The 23421-nt window shown below is 37.3% G+C and overlaps 1 protein-coding gene across 1 annotated transcript in view; it reads right to left on the bottom strand.

Annotated features, from left to right (window-relative positions):
- Positions 1-7106: 7106 nt before the first annotated feature.
- COL21A1 (collagen type XXI alpha 1 chain) overlaps positions 7107-23421 on the bottom strand; it is a 185367-nt gene continuing 169052 nt past the window's right edge. Inside the window, exons 21-30 of the mRNA XM_057555093.1 lie at positions 20733-20786; positions 19037-19108; positions 17320-17355; positions 14538-14582; positions 12070-12102; positions 11342-11488; positions 11198-11252; positions 10490-10690; positions 9604-9681; positions 7107-8276 (exon numbers count right to left, since the gene is read on the bottom strand). Of these exons, the coding sequence (XP_057411076.1) occupies positions 8089-8276; positions 9604-9681; positions 10490-10690; positions 11198-11252; positions 11342-11488; positions 12070-12102; positions 14538-14582; positions 17320-17355; positions 19037-19108; positions 20733-20786 (909 nt within the window). The 3' untranslated portion in view covers positions 7107-8088. The remainder of the gene's footprint in view (positions 8277-9603; positions 9682-10489; positions 10691-11197; positions 11253-11341; positions 11489-12069; positions 12103-14537; positions 14583-17319; positions 17356-19036; positions 19109-20732; positions 20787-23421) is intronic.

Here is a 23421-nt window from a genome sequence, read left to right as displayed (position 1 = left end):
ATCAAGTTTTAGTTTATATTTTAGACTTTAGGAAGAAAAGGAGAGAAACGAGAAAGGCAGGAGATAAAAAAAGTAGAATACAGATCAATTTCAGGCAGTTTTGAAATTGTGAAATGAGGGGAGAGTGAAATAGTTATTTGATTTGTTTATTTTTATTTGAGGATCTTTTGTGTACTCAGAGATACAAAACCACTGCAATTATTTTTGCCCTCAGAATTTTCTTTCCCCTGAGTAATATTATGCACAAATTTCATTTCATAGGTATTTATGCAGATTTTCATATAAATACATATATTTGGGAAATAATGTTTCTTTGCCAATTTCCAACACAGAAATTAGATAATACTAGGCATAAAAAGTTATGTGGTTAAATACTTTTTTTAAATTTCCATGCCTAAAGACCAGAATCTCTAAATTCAATAAGCTCTTCTAATTTCATCAGCAGTTGGTCTTGTGGAATTCAGAATTTGGCCCAGAAAGCCACATTATTCCACTGACAATTAGATAATGTGGTCACGTCCTTAGAAAGCACCAACATTAAACTTCAGAAAAAATGAAACTGGAAATTATGATTTTCCTTAACAGCATGTGTATTTTTTTCCTATTATCCACCGGCCCCTCCTTTTCCCCAAGCTGACTAATTTTCTATCTAGTGTTCAATATTTTCAAATGCCTCTAGTTTCAAGGCATTTAATTAGCTTGAATGCTTAAAATTCTTCAAAACCTCATATTCCTATTGACTTTAAAACAATATGGGATTTGGGTATGTTAACAAAGACCTCACAGTGTTTTTTGCTTTTCACAAAATTTAAAATGGAAAAAAATATGTTCAAGTACATTTTTTGTTATCTAGATACAGCAAGTTTCACTCAAATAATAAAAACCAGTTTCACCAGAAGCACAGAAGAAAGTAAGTACTCTACTTCCAAGGAGTTATTTAATGAATGAATTGAATGAGTAAATAGATGAAATAGGAGAAATAGTGACAATTATCAACAACAATGAGGTTTGATTCCACACAATCTTAGTCAAGTCAGATGCATTTATTCAGGAAAAAATGTTATCACCTCTTCCAGGAACTGTGCAGCATTGCCCATTGGCACTGCTAACAAGGGACCACAGAAGCCACAATCTGGACTGCAGGCAGCCTGTTTAGTTAGTGTAAAAGAGAGCAGTTCCCTAGTTGGCTAGGGTAACAGGGGTGTTACCAATGGTTTTGCTGGCATTAAAGTAACAAGGGTGAAAAACAGGAATTCCGTTCTACACATTCGCAGTTGCGTGATGGCAGGTTATTCCTAGGAAGCCTGTTTCATAAGCCCTCACCTCCTTGGGGTCACCGAGGACATGGTGGGTACATACTGGGAGTTTTCCATGATTTTAGTAGGACTAATACTGAAACCAAGCAGGACCCTCTGGGGCTCCTGGGCACGGAAGCCTTTCTGTGTCCCCCATTTCGTGTTCGCAGAGAATAGGCTTCAGCCTCCATGACCTTCCCTGAGTTCCAAAGGACAGATTCAAACAGTTGCTAATCAGGGAAGGGAGGGGATGCAGAAACAAGGGAGGAGCAGTCAAGAAACAATAGTGCAGCCTTGGAGCAGGGTTCTGGTTCCACCTTAAGGGATACACATAATAATATCTTTGAGCTCTTCTGCAGAACTAAAGCCCCCACCAAATGGAAGATGTTAACTACTTGATTCCAGAAAGAAGGTCACAGTTTGATAACCTCAAGGACCACAGCTTATCATGAGACCACCTGAGGCCAGATGTAAGGAATACAGGCCCTGCACACACCCTGATCCTTATCAGCAACCCCGCCCTTGAACCATTGCTATTAAACTTCTCACCAAATCCCCCCCAGGTTGGGACACACAGTTTCTGAGGGCACCAGACCATTGTGTCCCCCTTTGCCTGGCAAATCAATAAAGCTATTCTTTCTTACTTCACCCAAAACTCTTTGATTTCAATTCTCGGCACTGGCACACAGAGGCCAAGTTTTTGGCATCAATATGTTGATGTTCTTTTCCCCTATCCCCTCTGCTTCTGTCTTATCCTTTTATCCCCAGGGCCACTGGAATGGTATTTAATTAGCTTTTCCACTTCCAATCTTGTCTGGTTTCATCTATTCTCACTGCAGCCAGAGTGATTTATCTGCAATGCACACCTCTTCCTGCTATTTCCTCATTACAATCTTGAAAGATTCTTTGGTATCTGCTTTCTCCTTCTCCAGCCCTTTTCCCATTCCCTATATCTCTACTCTTTTCTCTTGCCACCCTCAACACCAGCTTTCCAAAACCTAAAAATATAGAATGACTATCACTCCCATGGAGCTGTGTTCTCTGGTTGGAAGCCTCTAAGGCAAGGCAGTGATCCCAGAATGTCTGGTGGAACCCCAGCAAGGGAATTTTTTAAAGCTCTCCTGGTGATTCTAATGTACAGCCAGGGTTTAAAAACACAGTAACTTAAACCCTTTGTTTTAAAGATTAAAAAAACAAATTCAGGGAAGTTATCAGATTTATCCAAGGTCACATATCACAGACCACTCTTTAACTTTTTTTCTTTTGTCAAAAGATTTATTTCAAAATTTCACTTTAAATTACACTGTATAAGATTTATAGATACTTTTCAAATTTGATTTAATATTATTTTGAAATGGCAACTGAACTGGGGACACGATGGAAAAACCTTGTTGCTGCTTGTCATTCTCGCTTATTCAGAATGACACTCCACTCAGCTACTTCAAGTTGTCCTTTTGAAATCTATTTACTCAAAATTTCTCGGTGAAACCTACCTTGGGGAAGGCAGAACCCAGACATAATTTAGTGAGTAGGAACAGTAACGTTCCTTATTTCAAATGTGTTATGCGGGGCAAAATAATATTCTCTATGTAGCTTTTAAGATAAAATTTTGTTAAAACCTTTGCAGCTCCATCTTACTAAAGTACAGGTTTATACCTGGTCTTTGTAAACTACAGACGACTGTTCATTTGAATTTCCCTCTGTCTCCCCATCACGCTTCAGAGCCTTCGAAGATTAGGCTCTCAGTGTCTCAGCCACAGAGTGGGTACTTTGCTGTGCTGACAGCTTACACCATGTACTGTACCAGACCATAGGATGTGTGGTTTGACTGTTCACTGTAATCTCTATATAACGATAAGGACAGTTTTCTGCCTGCCTCAGACACAACACAGCTGAATAGCAGCTAAGGGGCCGGATCTACAACTGAGGAATCCCAGGAGCGAGCTTCAGAACGGCTCCCTGACAAAGTTACCACTCTGAAGCTATAATCAAAGGTCCTAGCCAGAGCACTTTAAGTCAATAAACTAAATAATACCAAGGTAAAGCAGATAGGCAAGGTATCAAAATATAAACGGCTTCATGAACTCTGGCTTAGGTGTTCAATTTATAAAAAACTTGTGATTTTTTTCTCCTTTGGAATAATTAAGGTTTTAAGGATATAAATCTAACTATGCTTACAAAACCGAGAAAATGTTCAGGCTAAATATACACAGTGATAGTTTATATGATTAATATAATGAGAGGAAGTTATCATAGCTTATTTCTGTGTATGTGGGTATATATGTATTTTGCTGCCCTCTACTGGGGATAAAAAGAATGATCTGCAGCTCCATCTCAACTGAAAATCTCTTCATGATGGAAATGAAATAATTACCTGGTATAGTTCTAAGAACCAAGGATAAAATACAGTTGATATAAATACAGCTAATAGAATAAAATACAGATAAAATAACTAAAGACTATAAACCTCAGGGGTTTGTTGATTTTTTTCCCCCTAAATTGTTCCCACTTTACGTTATAGACCAGGATGAATCAAAATCTGGTCAAGAGAGCCTTTACTGAGAATTGTTGTTACCCTTAAGACTGAGAGTTTCATTCTTAATGGCAATGAATCAAATTAACTTTATCAGTGTTAGTTGTACAAATATAAAATGTTTTGAATAAGTTTTTTGAATATTTCATCTCAAAATTTGCTAATCTCACATTTTCTGTGTGGCTCTGGTAGATGATCAGACTTTATTCTATGGATTAATTTTTTTGTTTTATCTCATTGAATCCTCATAATCCTAATCCTTACTATTAGGTAAGTACTATTAATATTCCTTATTTAATATATGAAGAGACTTAGGCACAAAAAGATAAGTACACTTTCTGAAGGCTCCTACTGGAAAAAAACAGTGGGAATTTGAACACAGGCAACCTCACTATGGAAGCCATGCCCTTGTAACTACGCTAAAAGGCCTTGCATGTAAGATGCTGGTACACCATTATGATCAAAATGTATTTGCAGGACAAAACCATTCACCTATTCATTCTTAAACATCAGTGTTTTATGAGTTAGTCTCGAATTTGTACAAGGCAAAAATATGTTAGGACATATATACCATGATAAATTACAGAAATATTTCAACTTGAGGTACCCATTTTAAAAGCAGATACTGAAAGTTAATACAATTTATATTCCCTAGTGATTCCTCTGTGCATTGGTGGCTAATCAAATCTTGGAGACCGAGTTTTGGGTGAAGTAGAAAAGAATCGCTTTATTGCTTTGCCAGGCAAAGGGGGACACAACAGGCTCATGCCCTGAAAAACTATGTGTCCCAACCTGGGAGGATTTGGTGAGGAGTTTTATAGCAATGATTCAAAGGTGGGGTTGCTGATAAGATTAGGGTGTGTGCAGGCCCTGCACGCCTTTAATCTGGCCAGGTGATCTCCTAATCTTGATGAGCTTCTCTGGTTCCTTTAATCTGGCCTCCTGTGGTTTCTTGGCTGCTCTTCCCTTGTCTCTGCATCTCCCTCCCTTCCCTGATTAGCAACTGCTAGAATCTGCCCTTTGGGACTCAGGGAAGGTTGTGGAGGCTGGAAGCTGTTCCCTACAAACAAGAAACAAGGAACACGGAAAGGCTTCCATGCCCAGAAGCCCCACAGAGTCCTACTCAGTTTCACTAGGTTTTGTTCTCAGTTCTCCAGGCCATTTCTAATCCCCTAGACTTTGCTCATTTTTATTCCCTTGACATGACTTGGTGGGCTGCTAATGCCTCCTGGCCTTTCAAATCTCAGTTTATAACTATTGCTTTAGGGAAGCTTTCCCCACACTCATCTGTTTTACGACTTGGGCTCCCACACAAAACACCACACATGGGGTGGCCTACACAAGAGAAATGGATTTGCTTTTAGTTCTAGAGGCCAGAAGTGCAAGATCAGGGTGGGTGATCTTCCTGGTTCTTTTTTTTTTAATGCAATTTAAAAAAATTGAAGTATAGTTGATTTGCAAGGTTGTGTTAGTTTCAGGTGTACAGCAAAGTGATTCAGCTATGCATATGAATCTATTCTTTTTCAGATTCTTTTCCATTATAGGTTATTACAGGATATTGAATATAGTTCCCTGTACGATACAGGACGGCCTTGTTTGTTATCTATTTTATATACAGTCGTATGTGTATATGTTACTCCCAAACTCCTAATTTATCCCTCCTCCCACCTTTCCACTTTGGTAACCATAAGTTTGTTTTCTATGTCTGTGAATCTATTTCTCTTTTGAAATAAGTTCATTTGTATCATTTTTGTCTTTCTCTATCTGGCTCACTTCACTTAGTATGATAATTCCTGGCTCTTAAATCATCACCTTATCACTGTGTGCTCACATGGTCTTTTGTCATATGTGTGCATGTGGAGAAAAAGGGATTTCCTTCTTCCTCCTTTTATAAAGCCACCAATCATATAGGATTAGTACGCCATCCTTACAACCTTATTTAACCTTAATCAGAGTCTAAAAGCCCTACCTCCAAACAGGGTCCCATGAGGGTTAAGGCTTCAATATATGAATTTGGGAGGAACACAATTTAGTCCATAGCATCACCCTATACATTTCTATAGCACTTTCTCCTTTCTTAGAATGTATAGCAATCACCTGTTTTCCTATCTGTGCCTCATTAGACATGAGTGTCCTCAGGCCAGACCACATGACTATGTCACCATTGTATCCCTGGCCCAGTCCCAGGCATTACATGGCCATGTGAAACAGAGCAGGACCCTGTGGGGTTCCTGGGCATGGAAGCCTTTCTGTTCCCCATCTCTTGTTTGTAGGGAATAGACTCCAGCCTCCATGACCTTCCCTGAGTTCCAAAGGGCAGGTTCAAACAGTTGCTAATCAGGGAAGGGAGGGGGATGCAGAGACAAGGGAGGAGCAGTCAAGAAACGATAGTGCAGCCTTGGGGCAGGGTCCAAGTTCCACCTTAAGAGATACACATAACAATGTCTTTGAGCTCTTTACAGAACTAAAACTCCCAATAAATGGGATATGTCAGCATTCTTCATTCCAGAGAAGACCCCCTGAGGCCAGATTAAAGGAACCAGAGCAGCTCATCAAGAGGCCAGATTAAAGGAGTGTAGGCCCTGCACACACCCTAATCTTATCAGCAACCCCATCTTTGAATCATTGCTATAAAACTCCTCACTAAATCCTCCCAAGTTGGGACACATAGTTTTTCAGGGCATGAGCCTGTTGTGTCCCCCTTTGCCTGGCAAAACAATAAAGCTATTTTTTTCTACTTCACCCAAAACTCTGTCTCTGAGATTCGATTTGGCACTGGTGCATAGAGACCAAGTTTTTGGCATCACATGTGCTCAAAGCTGGTCGAATGAACAAGGGGCAGAAGGAAGTTCCTATTCTGCCCCTTCACCAGGTCTACCAGGAAATGCTGTAACTATCAGGGGGAGTAGGTTGGTCAGGTCTAACAGATATCTGGGGCTTTGCTGGAGACAGAACATCAAAACAAGCCTTAAGCTAATTCAGCTGCTGAATGTATGGGCTTCAGTCACCTCCAAGGTTCTCATCAAAGTCACAGAAGGACACGTCATCAGTTAGGCTAAACTCTGATTACCAGCCATTCCTGGGCCAGGAAGCAGACGCTGTACCCATCCAGGTGAGTAGCACACAACCCAATTTCTAAGTTCTTATTACGTATGAATCAGTGATTTAAAAATAGGGTAAATAATTTAATAAATTATACCCATTGAATAAATGACCATGTCAAATGGATAATATACTCAAGAATCAGTTAAAATTAAGTATAAAAAAAAGACACTGCATTCAGGCCTGTACAAAACTTTATTGTACTTTGAATAATAAGCAAAGTAACAAAATTTAGAGCATGATAAAGGATGGAATATCTCAAATTATGTTCCTTACAAAAGCATTAAGTACAGTACACAAAGACTGTTTATAATATTTTAAAGTCTGCTAAAAATATCAAGACATCCTAGGATTTGTGGAGTTACCTTTCCTGTCAACTAGAGCATTGATTCCCACTAGCTTTGCTACAATAAAAGTTAACATATATGAATGTACACATGTAATAACTGAAATGGAAAATGAAGGCATGCAACAAACATTCCAATTACTAAGCAAGTATGAAGAAGAAAGTCTTTTTGGTATTTCTGAACTTACAATTCCTTTGAACATATCGACCAGGTCCAGTGAAACTTTTTTTCCAGAATGTTCAGAGGTGATATTCAAAACACTGAACAACCAACAGTCCATCACCCCTATCTGGTAAGCACAGATACTGGAGTAAGTGCTGATATGGCAATACGGTCTGTTCCCAAACTGTGTATCAGCCCTGATCTCATCTCCCATGTCCAGATGCACGTGTGGACTAATGTAGACGTGTGAGCTATGAGCTATGAAACATGAAATTCACACAGACAGGAAGTTGAACTCAAATACTCTGCTGCATGGAGGCTGAATGTGAAATTTTTCACAGTGACTGAAATTGACTGGCTGACAGGCAATGGTGGTTTTTTATATTTGACTTTGATTAAAATGAATGGACTTACAAGAAACCCTTGAGATTTAGTTAATGCTACTAATCTAAAGGCTCTGAAAAACTGAGGAGCCTTTAAAATCAGTATATGTGACCTTTTCTATATTTTTCCTTAAGGAAAAAAACAATAATAAAAACACCGAGGTACATGAGTTTCTTTTCAAGGGATTATTGTTGTTATCTTCCTGAGATGCAAAGACCACAAAAGAAGAGCACCATGCCTAGGCTGCTGAATGAGGCATCAGACACTAATAGTTTGGTCCTTTTCTAAAGGGATCTCTTCTGACAATGACACTAAAACACAGCGATGGATCACAGATGCCCGGGGGTCCTGGCTGCCCTTGGATTCCAGGTTTTCCGTGGTCTCCGTCTTTGCCAGGGAGACCTGGGTCTCCTGGAGGACCTTCTTTGCTTATTCCAGGGGGACCCTCTGGACCTAGGATGAGACATTAACAATATATGAACAGAGGAGTTTGGTTTTGTTGCTGACACAGCTGAATCTGCAAAACATGTAAACTGGTAAAAAGACTCCCTTGAAAATTTTACATATTTGCACTAATGTGAAAAGAGGAGGTATCCTCTTGCTAATTCTATACACCTTCCATTTTGAAAAGAACTATCCAAAAGGAATTTTTGTAAAACTAGGCCAAGCTATGTTAATATGCAATCATGCTGCTGCTGAAGACACAGAGCTAACATTCTAATATTTCAATTTGTGGATTGTCCAAACTATTTCTTCCTCTCAGCTTATCTTTTGCCAATATTATTATAAATTAGTAGGTAATATATCAGTAAGCTAAAACTCTAATAAACTCACTTTTGTGTCATATTTGTAGTCAAAATGACTATTTCCACTATATACATATATATATATTTTTTAGTTTCCACAATGAAATACATTGTCATTACCATAGTATACTAGTAATCAATACACAGAGGTATTATAACACTAATTTGTGAACCATAACTTAGTTCAATTAGCATGTTCAAAAAAAGAAAAACTAACTCAAGATATTGGTCTTTTAAAGTTGATGACCCAAAGTAACAAAAACAAAATATTTAGGTTTGGGGATGGAGCAGAGTGGACTGGGGCACTTTCTACCACTAATACTTCCTGCTACTACTACTAATAAACATTTATTCAGCACTAAACTACAACTGTAGGTATTGTTCAAAATGCTTTACATACAAAGTATTAAAACATTTGATCCACCCAAAAGCCTTGAGCAGTAATAACATCTAAAATAATAATGATAGTACACATTTATTGAAAACATAACTTTTTCATGCACTGTTCTGAAAGCACGACATGTATTAATTCATTTAATCTTCCACCAATGTCATGATGCAAAAGACATCTCATCACTATTTTACAAATGAGGAAACTGACACATGGAGAAGTTAAATAACGCAGCTAGCAGAGGCTGGCTTACAAGTCCATCTCAGCATTATTCTGCTTCCCTGAGAATCATAAAGATTAAACAGTGATATACACTAGGTAAGCCTGGGCGACTGGAACCATCTGAGAACTATTCTAAGGAGTAGTATTCTAAGGAGTCTAAATGATAAGTGAGAGAGAATCCTGAATGATTAATGAATATAATATAGGATAAAACTTCTAGTAGTTAGAACTCAATGTGTTGAATGTGAATCACTCAAAAAAGGAAACAAAAGTCTTGGTTTCAAATCTTTGGACAGAGATTTATGATGATTTTCTTAATGCAAAATGTGCAGCAACACTTATGAGCATCATCAGTTCATACCTGGGGGACCAGGAGGACCTTGTGCTCCAGGGTACCCAAACCCTTGGCTCCCCTTTGCCCCATTTCGTCCTGGTAGGCCTGCAGAGTGTCAGAGAGGGGAGTAAGCTTACTTTTCCCATAAAATCACTTCCTCCTAGATTGTTTCTTTCAAAGCTGTTAATACATACATTAAAAGAAAAATAAATCTTTAAAAATTAGCCTGCCACCTATTTATTATTATTAACAGGACACAGAATTTTTGAAGCAAAAATTTATAAAATGATCAGTGGTCTAGAAAAACTTAATGAAGATTAAATATTAAGAAAGGAAAATGGTTTGGAATTATTAGCTCTTTTTGTTACTCATAGTTGTTATTTTATTACTTTGATGAAACATCTAAATTGTTCCTATAATATTAAATTAAAAGGAAAGAATTATCAACCAACATTTCACATAAATATTCAAAAACAAAGAGCAGTAAGTTGTGGGCTATTAGGAAGTTTGGTTGCAAAGCATCATTTTTCTTATAGAAATTTATAGAAAACAATTTTGAATATGGTTACAGAAGTTACCAAAGTCAAAATAAAGGAAATGGTGTCTGTCATGTTCTATTTAAAGACTTAATTAGACTCAAGCAAAATTTCTAAGTGCATTGTCAACATTTTCTGATTTACAGGTTCACATGCTTCATAACATTGACCTCTCTCTTGACTTTAGGATATTCTTTCATGAAATAGAATGACTGTTCTTTAACTCAGCTGACAAATTATTTAAAGACTTAGGGATAGAAAAATTTTTGTCTTCAAGAAAACAAACAGGAACTCTTGCCTGTTAAATAAGTTTAGGATGTGAATACAAAAAATACCCTTTTCTGTTGTTTATTTGCTTACACATACAAACTAAGTACCTTTTAATCCTTTGGCACCTGGGCGTCCCGGAGCTCCCATTAATCCAGGAACACCATCTCTTCCTGGCAAACCAGGGAATCCCCGGGGACCTTCTGGGCCCATGGGACCAGGTGGCCCAGGAATACCAGGGGAGCCGTGCTGGGACTGGCAGTGATCACAACTCTGAATTCTCCCACTTTGAAGTAAGACAGGTAGCTGGGCTTAAAAGCAAATAAACCCCATCCTTTATGTTTAAATGGTGAATGAACATTAATAATATCACTCATATTTTTTCTAAATTTATAGATGCATATCTCTTGGCCAATAATTTCATTTCTAGAAATTTAACTATGGAAATATCCATTGCTCTATGCAATACTTTTATTGTGGCAATTACTTCAAGTAAGGGAAAAAAGGAAGTGCCCCTCTAGTAGAAACTGGTAAATTAAATTATAGACCTCACATTATGAATAAAATTACCAGAATTATGTCAGGGAAGAACATTTAATCAATGGTAAAATAATGATAAATTGCTTTATTAAAAAGATTACAAAGGGTACATATAACATTTTACCTTTATAAAAATACTTATCTAGAAAAAAAACCCCAGAGGTTGATAAATGTCCGTTATTTTCTTCATCTTACTTATATCTTTTATAATTTCTACAAAGAATTTGTATTACTTTTGAAATTTGAAAGTTATTAAAATCTCTATGTTGGAGACTTACCTCTTAATACATCAGTGCAAACTTGTCGAATAAACTGTTCTGAAAATTCTCTCCCCTGCATCAAATTATTAAGGGTTATAACATTGACATACCAAGTAAAAAGCAACAGAAATATGAAAACTGTGAAAGAAGCAGAATACATACGGGCTTCCCATCCAGTCCTGGGGGTCCCTGAGGACCTGCTTCCCCGGGTTGCCCCTGGGGACCCGTAGGCCCCATCAGACCATCCACTCCAGACTCTCCTTTGGGTCCAGTGGCACCTCTGGCACCAGGCTCTCCCTTTTCACCTCTCTAAAAACAAAAGAAATCTTCAAAAGTTCTATTTAAATATTTCAGGAGGTATTAATGCATCATAAAAGTCTTAAGGATATGGATATGAAAATATACAAACATATATCTAAGTTATATAGGAAACTGATGGGAAACACTGTAATTGATCAGGAAGGAAATTTCATATTATATTAAACTGTCATTTATCCATCCATCCAACCCTACAAATAACTACTACCTAGTACATATATTGATTAAGCAATATGCATAGTGCCAGAGATACAATGATGAATGTGACACAGTCCTGTCCCCAAGGAGTTTAAATCCTAGAGAGATAGATGTAGAAATACACAATATTCTTCACTGAAAAACATGCAGAAAAACTTAGCTCCTAATTTAGAAGAAGAATCAATATTACTGGCAAATATGTAACATTTCATACCTAATTCAGTGAATCTACATATTCTGAAAATCTCTATTTAGGAACTACTAAAGAACATGAAAGATATTTTCTGTTTGTGATGTCAATAGATAGATTCATACAGTATTAAAAATCAAGCCATGAGGACTGAACAGACAGCATAATACATGAAGAAACATACCTCTCCTTTTGTACCATGATGGCCTTGAATTCCCTTTGAAAATTAATAGGGAAAAAATAAATAAATAAATAAATGTGCAAGCTACAGTACTAGCAATGTGGCATGCACCCTTTACCACACATTTAATCAAACTTTAATTTTCAGTTTGGATCTATGTTCATCGGTGATATTGGCCTGTAGTTTTCTTTTTTTGTAACATCTGGTTTTGGTATCACGGTGATGGTGGCCTCGTAGAGTGAGTTTGGGAGTGTTCCTCCCTTTGCTATATTTGTAGTGAGGTGGATGGACCTAGAGTCTGTCATACAGAGTGAAGTAAGTCAGAAAGAGAAAAACAAATACCGTATGCTAACACATATATATGGAATCTAAAAAAAAAAAAAAAATGGTTCTGAAGAACCTAGAAGCAGGACAGGAATAAAGATGCAGACGTAGAGAATGGACTTGAGGACACAGGGAGGGGAAAGGGTAAGCTGGGATGAAGTGAGAGAGTGGCATGGACATATATACACTACCAAATGTAAAATAGATAGCTAGTGGGAAGCAGCCGCATGGCACAGGGAGATCAGCTCTGTGCTTTGTGACCACCTAGAGGGGTGGGATAGGGAGGGTGGGAGGGGGAAACAAGAGGGAGGAGATATAGGGAAATAGCTGATTCACTTTGTTATAAGGCAGAAACTAACACACCATTGTAAAGCAATTATACTCCAATAAAGATGTATAAAAAAAAAAATCGATCAGCAAGTAAAATACTCTCTGTAAGGCCATTCTTCAAATATGGAAGTTTCTGAAGAAATGCAGGGGTTTCTACCAGACAGAATATTACAAATGGAGCCAGAGTAAGAGGAAAGATAAAATAGTAAGCTCTCTGGACTAGAACCAAATGAGAGCTAAAACTGAAAACAGCTGTCATCGGAGAATCCACTAAGATGATTTCATGAGAGAAACATTCGCTTGGACCCCATTCACAACGTGAACGCCAGAAAAATCACACACGTGCAGCCCTTGGTAGGATGACAGCTAACTAGGACTTTGTTTACTTTGAGAGCTTGGGACAACTATTCAGCTGCTGAGAGACAATGGCTGTCCTGCTCTCCCCCACCCCGCCCCCCGCCATTCTCCCTGTAGACTCAGTTCCTGGTGGTGGAAAACGCAGCTTCCAATACACCCAGTACAGAAGCTTTCTAGGGAACACAAATCCTGCCTTGGGGGAGCAGACTTCCTCTTTTCCTTGAGAAGTGAGATTAAAATAAACAAGTTAGGGGAAACTTGCAGAGAGTGCCATCTGTCAACCAGTGAGCTAGCCAAGTTGTGAACTCAAAATCCAAAGAAAATCTCCTTCTATCAGAGAGTTACTGTGAATAACAATTTGGGGTAAAAGGCCTAGGTTGCGGAGGGTGATGGGTGAAGGGGTGAGGGTCCTCCTACGAGTAGAGCTGTTTAAAGATGCTGTGTGATTAACTCAGGGAAACAGAACAGGTCAGAGGGGAATAGGGACAGAGCTGGTTGTCATCCAGTGGTGTGAGTGGAGTGAAGGGATAGGAAAATGAAGACCTTTTGTATTGCACATAACTGTGCACAGGCAAACTCTGTCCATTTCTCCTTTCAGTGACTCTTGCTCTGAAGTTCACTGCTAAGTTCTCAACTTCTTGACATGTAACACTCACCCTCCATCTTAGACAACCTTGGGGCCATATGCTTTCAAAGACTCCCCCCCGCCACCAATGGTCTCCCCCATTCCTCCAAGTGAGGGACCCAGAGACCCCTGTCCTTGGAGACATCACCTCACAGTTTTATCCCCCTACCTCCAGAGTCAGTGTAATCACTGAATCTTTCTCCCACCCACACTCCCTAATCAGTTGGATGCTTTTATTTGTCCAATTTGGCTCTGACTGAACCTACATGCCACTTGGCAATCTCACTGAAACATGGCTTCATGAGGAGAGTTTAGTCAAGGAAGAAGCAAGGCAATCTTATTATGTATCTATTGCACAACACCATTCCTCAAGATGGCATTTTAATTCATCTCTAGTGTAGTAAATTATATCTTTGAACAAACTAGAGGGAAACAAGGACATTCCTTCACTATGTATGGCCTCAACTACTCACATTTCAAGAAGAAAATCAAAACTCAACAGTAGGTACAGAGATGCTGCCATGTATGGCTGCCTTGGGCCAATACTACTCCAAGAAATGGGTGGAACTGTCTACCTTTAGTCATTTATTTGGTCAGAAGAAAAGCATTGAAAATCAAGTTTCACAGCCACTGAGAGTATCGTCATGGGAAAACGAAAATATAAATCAAAAGAGTAAAGTTGTGATCACCATCACCACTAGAATTCTCATCCTTGGGCACTTAGAATGCAGGCTACATCTCCCCTTCTCCCCACCTATTATTATTTGCAAGTAACCTTCTCTCAGTATTGTTTGTTATGTGATTCATTATTTCATTTTCCATTAAAAAAAAATACCTGTGGCCCTGGAATCCCTGGTCTTCCATTCTCTCCCTTTTGACCCTTTAAAATTGAATAAACGTTATTCATTAGTTTGCACACATATGATGCAATCAGATATACAACACAAACTATGTACTGTGCTGTCGTCTAGAAGAAAGGTCACAAGAGCAGTGATGCAAATATGTAAAATGATGTAAGAGAAGAAAAAAAGAAGTAAGAGGAACATCAACCTAACCTTACAGTTAAAATGGATAAAGACAAGGAAAAAACTACTGACTTTGGGGAACATGTAAATAATGTTAGACAGTTGAGGATGTTCTGCTGAGTCCATGTTCACAGCATGAAAATCATTTAAAAATCCAGTGGCTGTGGTCATTTTCTTAATTTCAATGACATTATTTATGTTCAGTGTTGATTATACACATGTGAGGGCAAGAAGATCACTTGAAGGACATTTTTAAATTAAAAATATACTGTAAAATACATTTTGAATGAAGATCTTTAAATTAGGACAAATAGAGAAAAAATTAATAAAGATATAAACACATTTGTCCATTCAATTAATATTTTGGGACATCCTCCTTGTATAAGCCATTGGGTCAGACCCTGAAACTCTACTATTTCATCCCTATGTTGAACAGGATAATTAGCAGTTTCTAGCAAAACATACACCTAGATATACAATCAATTAAAAATCTAGTGACTGAAATTGTAAATCACTCCTGCATAGAGGTTTTTTCATTTACTTACTTACATCAATGAATTCCCAGGGGCCCTATTTGCTGTAGGGACACTGTTGCAGTGTCCCCATGTTGCCTTCAAGTTGCTTACTGTGTGGTGCAAAAGCTAAGCAATTAATCTCTTTAATAAGCAGTTAAATTCTAAACTTCAAAGTGGCTAAGATACTAAATCTTAACTGTTCTCAACACAAAAACAAACTAACGTGACATGATAAAGGTGTTATCTAACCGTACAGTAGTAATCATACTGCAATATATAAATTACACCTTGTACACCTTAAACTTACACAATGGTATATGTTAATTATATCACCTTAAACTTGTACACCTTAAACTCGTACACCTTAAACTTACACCTTGTACACCTTAAACTTATACATTATTATATATTAACATTGTGCCCTGTATACCTTAAACGTATACAATGTTATATGTTAATTATATCAATAAAAATATATACAGCTAAATTCTATTGGAATTCTATTTTTAAAAAGAATGATGAAAATACTGTCTGATAAGGATGCAGTGTATAATTATATATCTGGAACGGATACTACTGGGACATAGGGTGGGGCATCTGATAAAGAGGGTAGGAAAAATGACTGCACCTAGAATGCAGCCCTCAGGGATGTGTAAGCGGTACCCAACTGGAGAAGATAGGGGGGGTGTGGCAGAGAGAGCAGACACAGGACAGAGGTGTGTAATTTCTTCCCACTAAAGCAGCAGGGCAGGAGCGGATAATAGTGGGTAGACTGGCAAAGAGATAAGACTAAAGAAGAAGATTCAGTCCAACAAGGAGGCACTTTATGGGCCGGAGTTTATCTTGAAATGTGTGTGGAGCACCACTGAAGGACTTCTAAGAAGTTGTGTAACTTAGTTATTGATGCTGGTAAAAGTGTGGGGGGAAGGGGTAGACTGGACTCAAGGAGACCAGTTAGAAGGATATTACAGTCACCCAGGACCCATGACAAGAAATGGCCAGGGCAGTGGGATGGGGGCAAGGGGCTTAGTTCAAGTTTCATTGTCTGAAACAGTGTTCAGACTGTGACCTTAGCAGATTTTGATGCTATTATTACCTAAATTTGAAATTTCCTTTTATGCCACCAGATATTCTAGAGCTTTCAAAGTTCTGTGAATTTTGCAAAGTGTTTTACGTAGCAAGACTCAGCCACTATAGCTGAACTTTTTTTTTTTTTTTGGCCACACCGCACAGCATGTGGGGATCTTAGTTCCTGACCAGGGATGAAACCTGTGCTCCCTGCATTGGGAGCACAGATTCTTAACCACTGGACCATCAGGGAAGCCCCTGTAGCTGAGCTTTGTAATCTTAAAAACATCATTAAAGTACTGTCTGGACACTTGATTTGTAATTGATGGTTGGAAAAGTCTTACATTTCTAGAACTTAAAAGACTGAAAGACCAACAGATATAGTTTATTCCTGATCCGTGTGTCACTGATTCAGCCAGTGGTGTCCTACTCATGGGTCAGGGTTCAGTTAATGAAAAAACCGTCTGAGGGCCACTCAGACTGAGGTGAAACTGTCCTCATCTCCCAAAGCTGTAGCATGTTTCTCCCCTTTGCCTTTGTTGCTAAGACACCCAAAACCAAACGTCCTTCTAAATCACCCTAGATTTCCTCAGCCTGATCTAATTTTCTGGTATAATTCTCCTTCTGTTTATTAGTTTGAATATGTTTTATATATGGTGTTAACAGTTTCTTATCAAATTTATTTATGCCATAAGCCATGTCAAATCATTTGTGGAAACCAACACACCATAAAATATATAAATAAATAGATATTACAAGCATGTGATAAAATCCGTATATTATTTTGTTGAATCGCTTGGTTCCCAAGTTTCCTACAATAGTGATGTAGTGAAGAATGTTAAAGTTAGATTTAATGTATTTTGAGAAGTTTAGTAAAATGAGAAAGCTGGGATTTAACAGATATTGACGGTAAAACAGGAAGGAGCTGGAAAAGCCATGGAAAAATTAAAAAGAATGAAGCCCTGAGTTTTTTGCCAAGCCAAAAAAAAAAAAAAAACCAGTAACATACCTGAATGCCCTTTTCGCCTTGATTCCCTTTGTCCCCCTGCAAAAAGGCCATTTAATATGTATCATAATGTCATATATTTTGTATCCTTTCAAATAAACATGCTGTTCTTCAGCCAAGAAAAATATATGGTCTCATGCAAATTTGACAAGTGCCTTATAAACAGAAGTTGACTCCAACATGGTATTTGACAAGAGAGTAAAAACACATTATGTCAAGATGATGTTCTAAATGAGTACTTTCTTGTGCTCTTACATTCAAAAGAAAATTTACTACAATTTCTATTTTATAAGGAAGAAGAAAACTTTTCTATATTGATCACAATCTGAAGTTAAACAAAGAGAGGACTTATTTTGACAAATCTTGTTTTATGAAATCAAACTGAAAAGTCTTCTACTATTAAGCTAATAATGGCCACAAATTTATAGGAAAAAACAAAATAAAACAATGTTGAAATAATATTTTAGAAAACATATGCTTCAAAAATTAACTTTTGGGGGGAAATTCATATTCCCTAATATTGTTTCCTGGAATTTCTCAGCTAGAAGATATGTTTGAAACCAACTAGTTCAGTGTCTTTGTTCTTATAATGTACCCACAGATCAGGAAAGGTAAGCATTTGCCCAAGGTTGAACTTGGACGCTCTTTCCAAATTTCCTTTCTACCATGCTATCCAAACACAAAGAGTAGAGTTTTGTGTTTACGGTGAATAAAATACAGATTTTCTTTTAACTGGCAGGTTTCTGAACAAGGAAATTCTCTAAATCCAAACATATTCACAGTAGATTTACTTAATATTCACTGATGGTCTAACACTTAATTGCTACTGTGAGGGTCATTCCTGTGTCAGCAAGTAGTGCCTGCCACTCATCAGAACAAAAGGGATCACACTAGGTATAGTAATCTAGGGGCTAAGCAGATAATACATGAGGGATAGAAAAAATGAAATGGTAGAAAAACTGAAAGAGCAAGGGATACAAAGACGGAGACATAATAGTTTGTATCCTTTGCAGAACAAAAGCAAACACATCCACTTTTAACCTGAGCTGTATATATCTGCAGGGGCATGGACTTCTCTGACAGGTGGGCAGTCAGTTCTTGCTCAAAGCCTTCAAGCCAACAATAATATTTGTACAGATACAGCTCAGAGTTCCTTTACTTAACAGGAGAGAGAGAACCCAAAGTGATGCTGTTTTATCTCACCAAAACATTTTATATGAATATATATGCTTTGTACTTTAAACTCCTTAAATTAATTTTAAGTGAACTATTATGTAATATAATTGTTTCACAGATAGGAACGCCATGGTCAAGCATTCTGGCTGTAATTTTTATTGTCTCAGACTTTTGCCTCAGTTTTGGTAAGAGTGATATTCATATTTTGGTAAGAGTGCCTCACATGGAATACTTTCCCTAAAAAGTTCTTGACACATCTGAATTGACCACAGAACAATCTGAATTTACAAGATATTATTTAATTGTACATTTATATGTTTTGATCTGTCTCTTCGAAGGTCCTCATCTAGGAGACAGTACCTATGCGGGGACATGAAAGGTGCCACAGCTCTTAGCATGAGGTCGAACACATTATATGTACACCAAATACATAGGTCAGCTCATCATTGAATGCATAATTGGCCCTTCTATGTTATGTGCACAAAAAGAAAACTTACATGGTAATAGCTGATTAACATTGAATTATATGTCCTAAATATCATACCTTTTTCCCTTGAATTCCAGGTAAACCCAGGTATCCTGGTTCTCCTGGTGGACCCACTGCTCCGGATTCTCCCTAAGTAACACAGAATTCACATGAAGATCACAGACTTACTGCTTGTGAAAAACCCCACCGTTTTTATCTCTATATACATCTCAAATTTAAAACTGATAGTTAAAAATTTTGTTAGAGTTATTACTATAGAAATAGTAAAGAATAGTAAAGTTCACTGAAGTCCCAGTAAAACTTCTTATATTTTTTCCTATCTTTGCTAGTTAAGAAATTCTGAGATCATATCATATTTTTAAATTTTATAAACATTTGGTATTTTTATTATATTTATAATGTCAACAATAAATAATAAAGCAGTGAAAATAATAAACACACGTATCTCTCTTTGTATTTACTAATACTTTCCCGTCCTCCTTGAAATTGCTTTTTCTCATAATCCTCCTTTAAAAAAACTTATTTTATTGTTACAAAACTGGTAAGTAAAGAGAAGTAATAAAATTATTAAAAATCTCATTACCCACTATTTTTATTTGGTTATATATTTTTCTCTCTACCTCTCACAAACACATACACAACTTAGATACTAAAATGTGCTGTGTATGCATAATTTTTTATTGTTTACTTCAAAATACATTAATATTGTGAGTTCTTTATATGCCATTATATGTTTTTTTAAAATTTTAAATTACAGAATAGTATTCAACTATATTGATTTACCATATTTAATAAAATTTCTATTGTTAAACATTCACTTTCACAGTTTTTATTTTTATAAACAATATTGGGGTGAACACCCTTGTAGTTAGATATGCAAGTTTATGATTTTTACTTTATGTATGTGGAATATTATTTTCTTAGACATAAATTCTTGAGCTGTTTTCAGAACAAGGAATAGTCCATAAGTTATCTTAACTCAATTTTTCTACTCCCTATCATGTCATAGAGATTATTTCCTTTTTTTAAAAAGTCTTAAATAAGAAAGACTTACAGTGTGAAATATATAATGATGATGTATCAACAATATTTAGGTTAAAATTGTAAGAGATAAGACATGCTCCTGAATATGCTTCATGGAGTTTTGGTTTTGCTTTATTTGTTTTACCATGAGTCCCAAACTCTGTCACTTTAACTAAAAACAACTCTCTTCTGTGGAAACTAAGTTCTGTTCTCTTTGCTCACTGTGAGCTGTTGAATATTACGCTAGATTTTTAAAGGCTAGAAGAGAATTGAAAATCTGATTGAAATAAACATCAACTATTTGGTTTGGAGGAAACTGGTAAAGGCAACTGTGACTCCCAGACTGAAAATAAAGTCCCATCAATCAGCAAACAAAGAAACGGCACCACCAGGGGAGACACACACTCATTCAGCCACATAAGAGGGTGATATTCTCTGGACCAGAGAAGATGTTCATACTAGCATCCAAATTTTACCAATTCTAGAAAAACCAAACTAAAGCATATTTCATGCCTTTATTACCCAAACTATGATAAAATATCCAAAAAACAGAAATGAAATTGGCCCACATTCACCACTGGCTTTCAGGTACCCTAGTTTTATGATAAAAGGTAATCCTTCATTTCATCTATCTTTTCTTAAGGGATACAAATGTTAATCTCATCAAATAATGAGAGGAACTCATACTTCTTTGAAAAAATTTCCAAATGCTTCAAAACAAATTAATTACCTTGAGCCCAGAAGCCCCAGGCAGCCCTTGAAGTCCAGGTTCTCCTTTATTTCCCTGTCAATGCATCAAAACCATTTGAATTTTTTTTTAATTTAGTCACCATATATCTGATACAGACACTTAAGGGAATACATGTTAAACAACTTTTACATTTTCAACTTGCCAATTGTTTGAAATATAGAATCTATATGTTAAGCCTACTTACTAAGAAAAACTCTTTTAAGCAGGGAAGTGAGTCCACATATTTATAAAGCTTTCTACCAGCCTGTTTGATGTTGGCAGCTCCAAGTAAAAAGAGAGATTCCAATCTTTAGGAACAGGCACTAATTAGCTAGGTCTTTGTGCTGCACAAGCCAGACCCATGTATCTTAATAGCATGCTCTAGGCTGGAAATCTTCATCTTTCTCTGTTTTGCTTTCTCTGTATGACTCATTTTCAGTATGCAACTGAAAAAAGAAAATTAGCCTCAAATGCACTTTTGAGTGGCTTTTGGAAGAAGCATGAATCAGAAAACTTTTAGTTTGCATTCTTTTTCAGGATTCCAGTGCAGTCCTTGCTAACAGACATTTGGAAAGCAAGACCAAGTTGTCAGAGCAAAGAATGTAAGATAGGAAAAGAGGATTGGTTATAAAAGACAACCTGCCTCCTGGATCATCAGGAGAGATTGTCAGTGGTGGTTCTGGCTTTCAAATATACTTGGACACCTGAAATCACAACCCAATCAATGTCTGGCAAAAACCTATAATTAAAGAGGTTGGTGTGACACTTAGAAGTGGGGGGCGATGATCACCCAGAGCCAGGTCAGGCTCACTGATCAGTAAAGGGAACCACTTTCATTCTCAGCTCACGTTGAGAACCACGTGAGCATACTATTTGGACCTAATTAGAGCATTTAGCACATAACAGCATGATTATACCATAGAACAATGGTTCCTTAAATTTTCTAATTTTACAAGTGACTAAGCTGAAACTCAGAGGTGACAGGACTTGCCAAAAGCTACATGACTTGATTATGTTAATATACCCTGATGTCATTTAGATAATATTTTATAAAACTGGAATATGATAGGGTAAAATAGACTTATAAATGGTTCAATGGCTATTTTAAAAAGAGGTATTACAATCTAAATCGGAAGTTTTCTAAAGATCTACCACAGAATTTCAGCCTCATCCCTGCCTTGCTTAACACAGCTTTTTTGTCTTACTCTTGAACTTATATCAATTGATATTGAAGGCATAGTTCAAAAATACATTAGTTGACAAAACCAGAGGGATAAGGTAACATAGAGGCAAGTAAACTACGGCCTGTGGGCTAAGTCAGCCCAATGCCTCCTTTTGTAAATAAACTTGTATGAAACACGGGCACATCCATGCCGTGGCTGCTTTTGCATTCCAATAGCAGAGTTGAGTGGCTGCAACAGAAATTATATGGCCCTCAAAGACTAAAACATGTCCTATCTGGTCCTTGGCAGAAAAACTTTCTAAGACCTGAGGTAATATACTGCATGAAAACAAGTTGAAATGTTTCACTGAAAAGATTACATTTAAAAGGTATACTTTTAACATCTTGAATCTATTTTTAACAAAATAATCGTAGAAGGACAAGATGAGGGAAATCAAACTTTATAGTAATTTATGTAAAAACAAACTGTGATATCAGAATCAGCCACTTGACTCCCCAGACACAACAGCAGACCTACCCAAGTGGTGGATGCCACAAGTACATTGTTCTAATGTCTTTTATGGAAAATCTAGCAGATTTAGTTGACCTCCAGCTCAGTGTGAGCCAACAATGCTAAGTGGCTAATTAAAAATGCTGACAAAATCTTAGGCTGCGTTCTTAAGAATTAGAGCATACAGAACATCATAGGAGAGTCCACTGTACCCCAGTTATTTAAGGAATATACAACTACTCTATTTTTTCTTACAACATGACCTTGCAACATGATGGAGAACCTCCACTTGGCAAGTGTACACTTACTACTGCTAGGACTCACAGTGTTCCAAGCACCCACAGGGTCCACCTCTGGTGAGAGGGCAGCTACTTTTCCCTAATCGCTGGGATCCCCATGACATTTTATCCTATCTCTTTCTCTAGGTACTTTAGAATTAAAAGTAGAGTAGATTAGGCCATCTACTCATTTTGTATGCCAGGATCTATTTCCCTGGTCCAGTTAAAGGTTGAATGCTTCCAAAACAGCAATTCCATCACTTCCTTTTGGAAGGCTATCCTAGAATCTACTTATTAAGTAGTCGAGAATAGTTTCTTGAGTTGAGCCAGAAGGTACCCGGTCTGATCCTCTAATAAAAATCTGATCCTCTAATAAAAAGAAATTCTCTTACACATGACTCTGTATACCTAGAAAACGGTCGAATCATGGCACTCAGAGTTCCAGTTCTACCTTAAGAATAACCTCACCTGACACCTAAATATATTGTCAAGCGCACCTTACTTTTTAAATGTGAAAGTTAAGATAATGTGCCATCTTATCCACAGTCCTGAGGGAGGATAAAACTCACTACAAGGCATTTACAAATAAAAATTCCACATACATTCCACTAAATAAAAAACCAAGAAAAGGACTTGGAAGTTGGTAAAGTTACCCTCAGTGGTCACTACAGATGCTCTAGATGGTGGGCTGGGTACAGAGCCCCATAGAGCTCTGGGTATTCCTCAGTCCCCTGAGCT

This window comes from Balaenoptera acutorostrata, chromosome 10 (assembly GCF_949987535.1).
Source record: "Balaenoptera acutorostrata chromosome 10, mBalAcu1.1, whole genome shotgun sequence".
In the NCBI taxonomy this organism is placed as follows: Eukaryota; Metazoa; Chordata; class Mammalia; order Artiodactyla; family Balaenopteridae; genus Balaenoptera; species Balaenoptera acutorostrata.
This window is presented reverse-complemented; position numbering and strand designations above follow the sequence as displayed.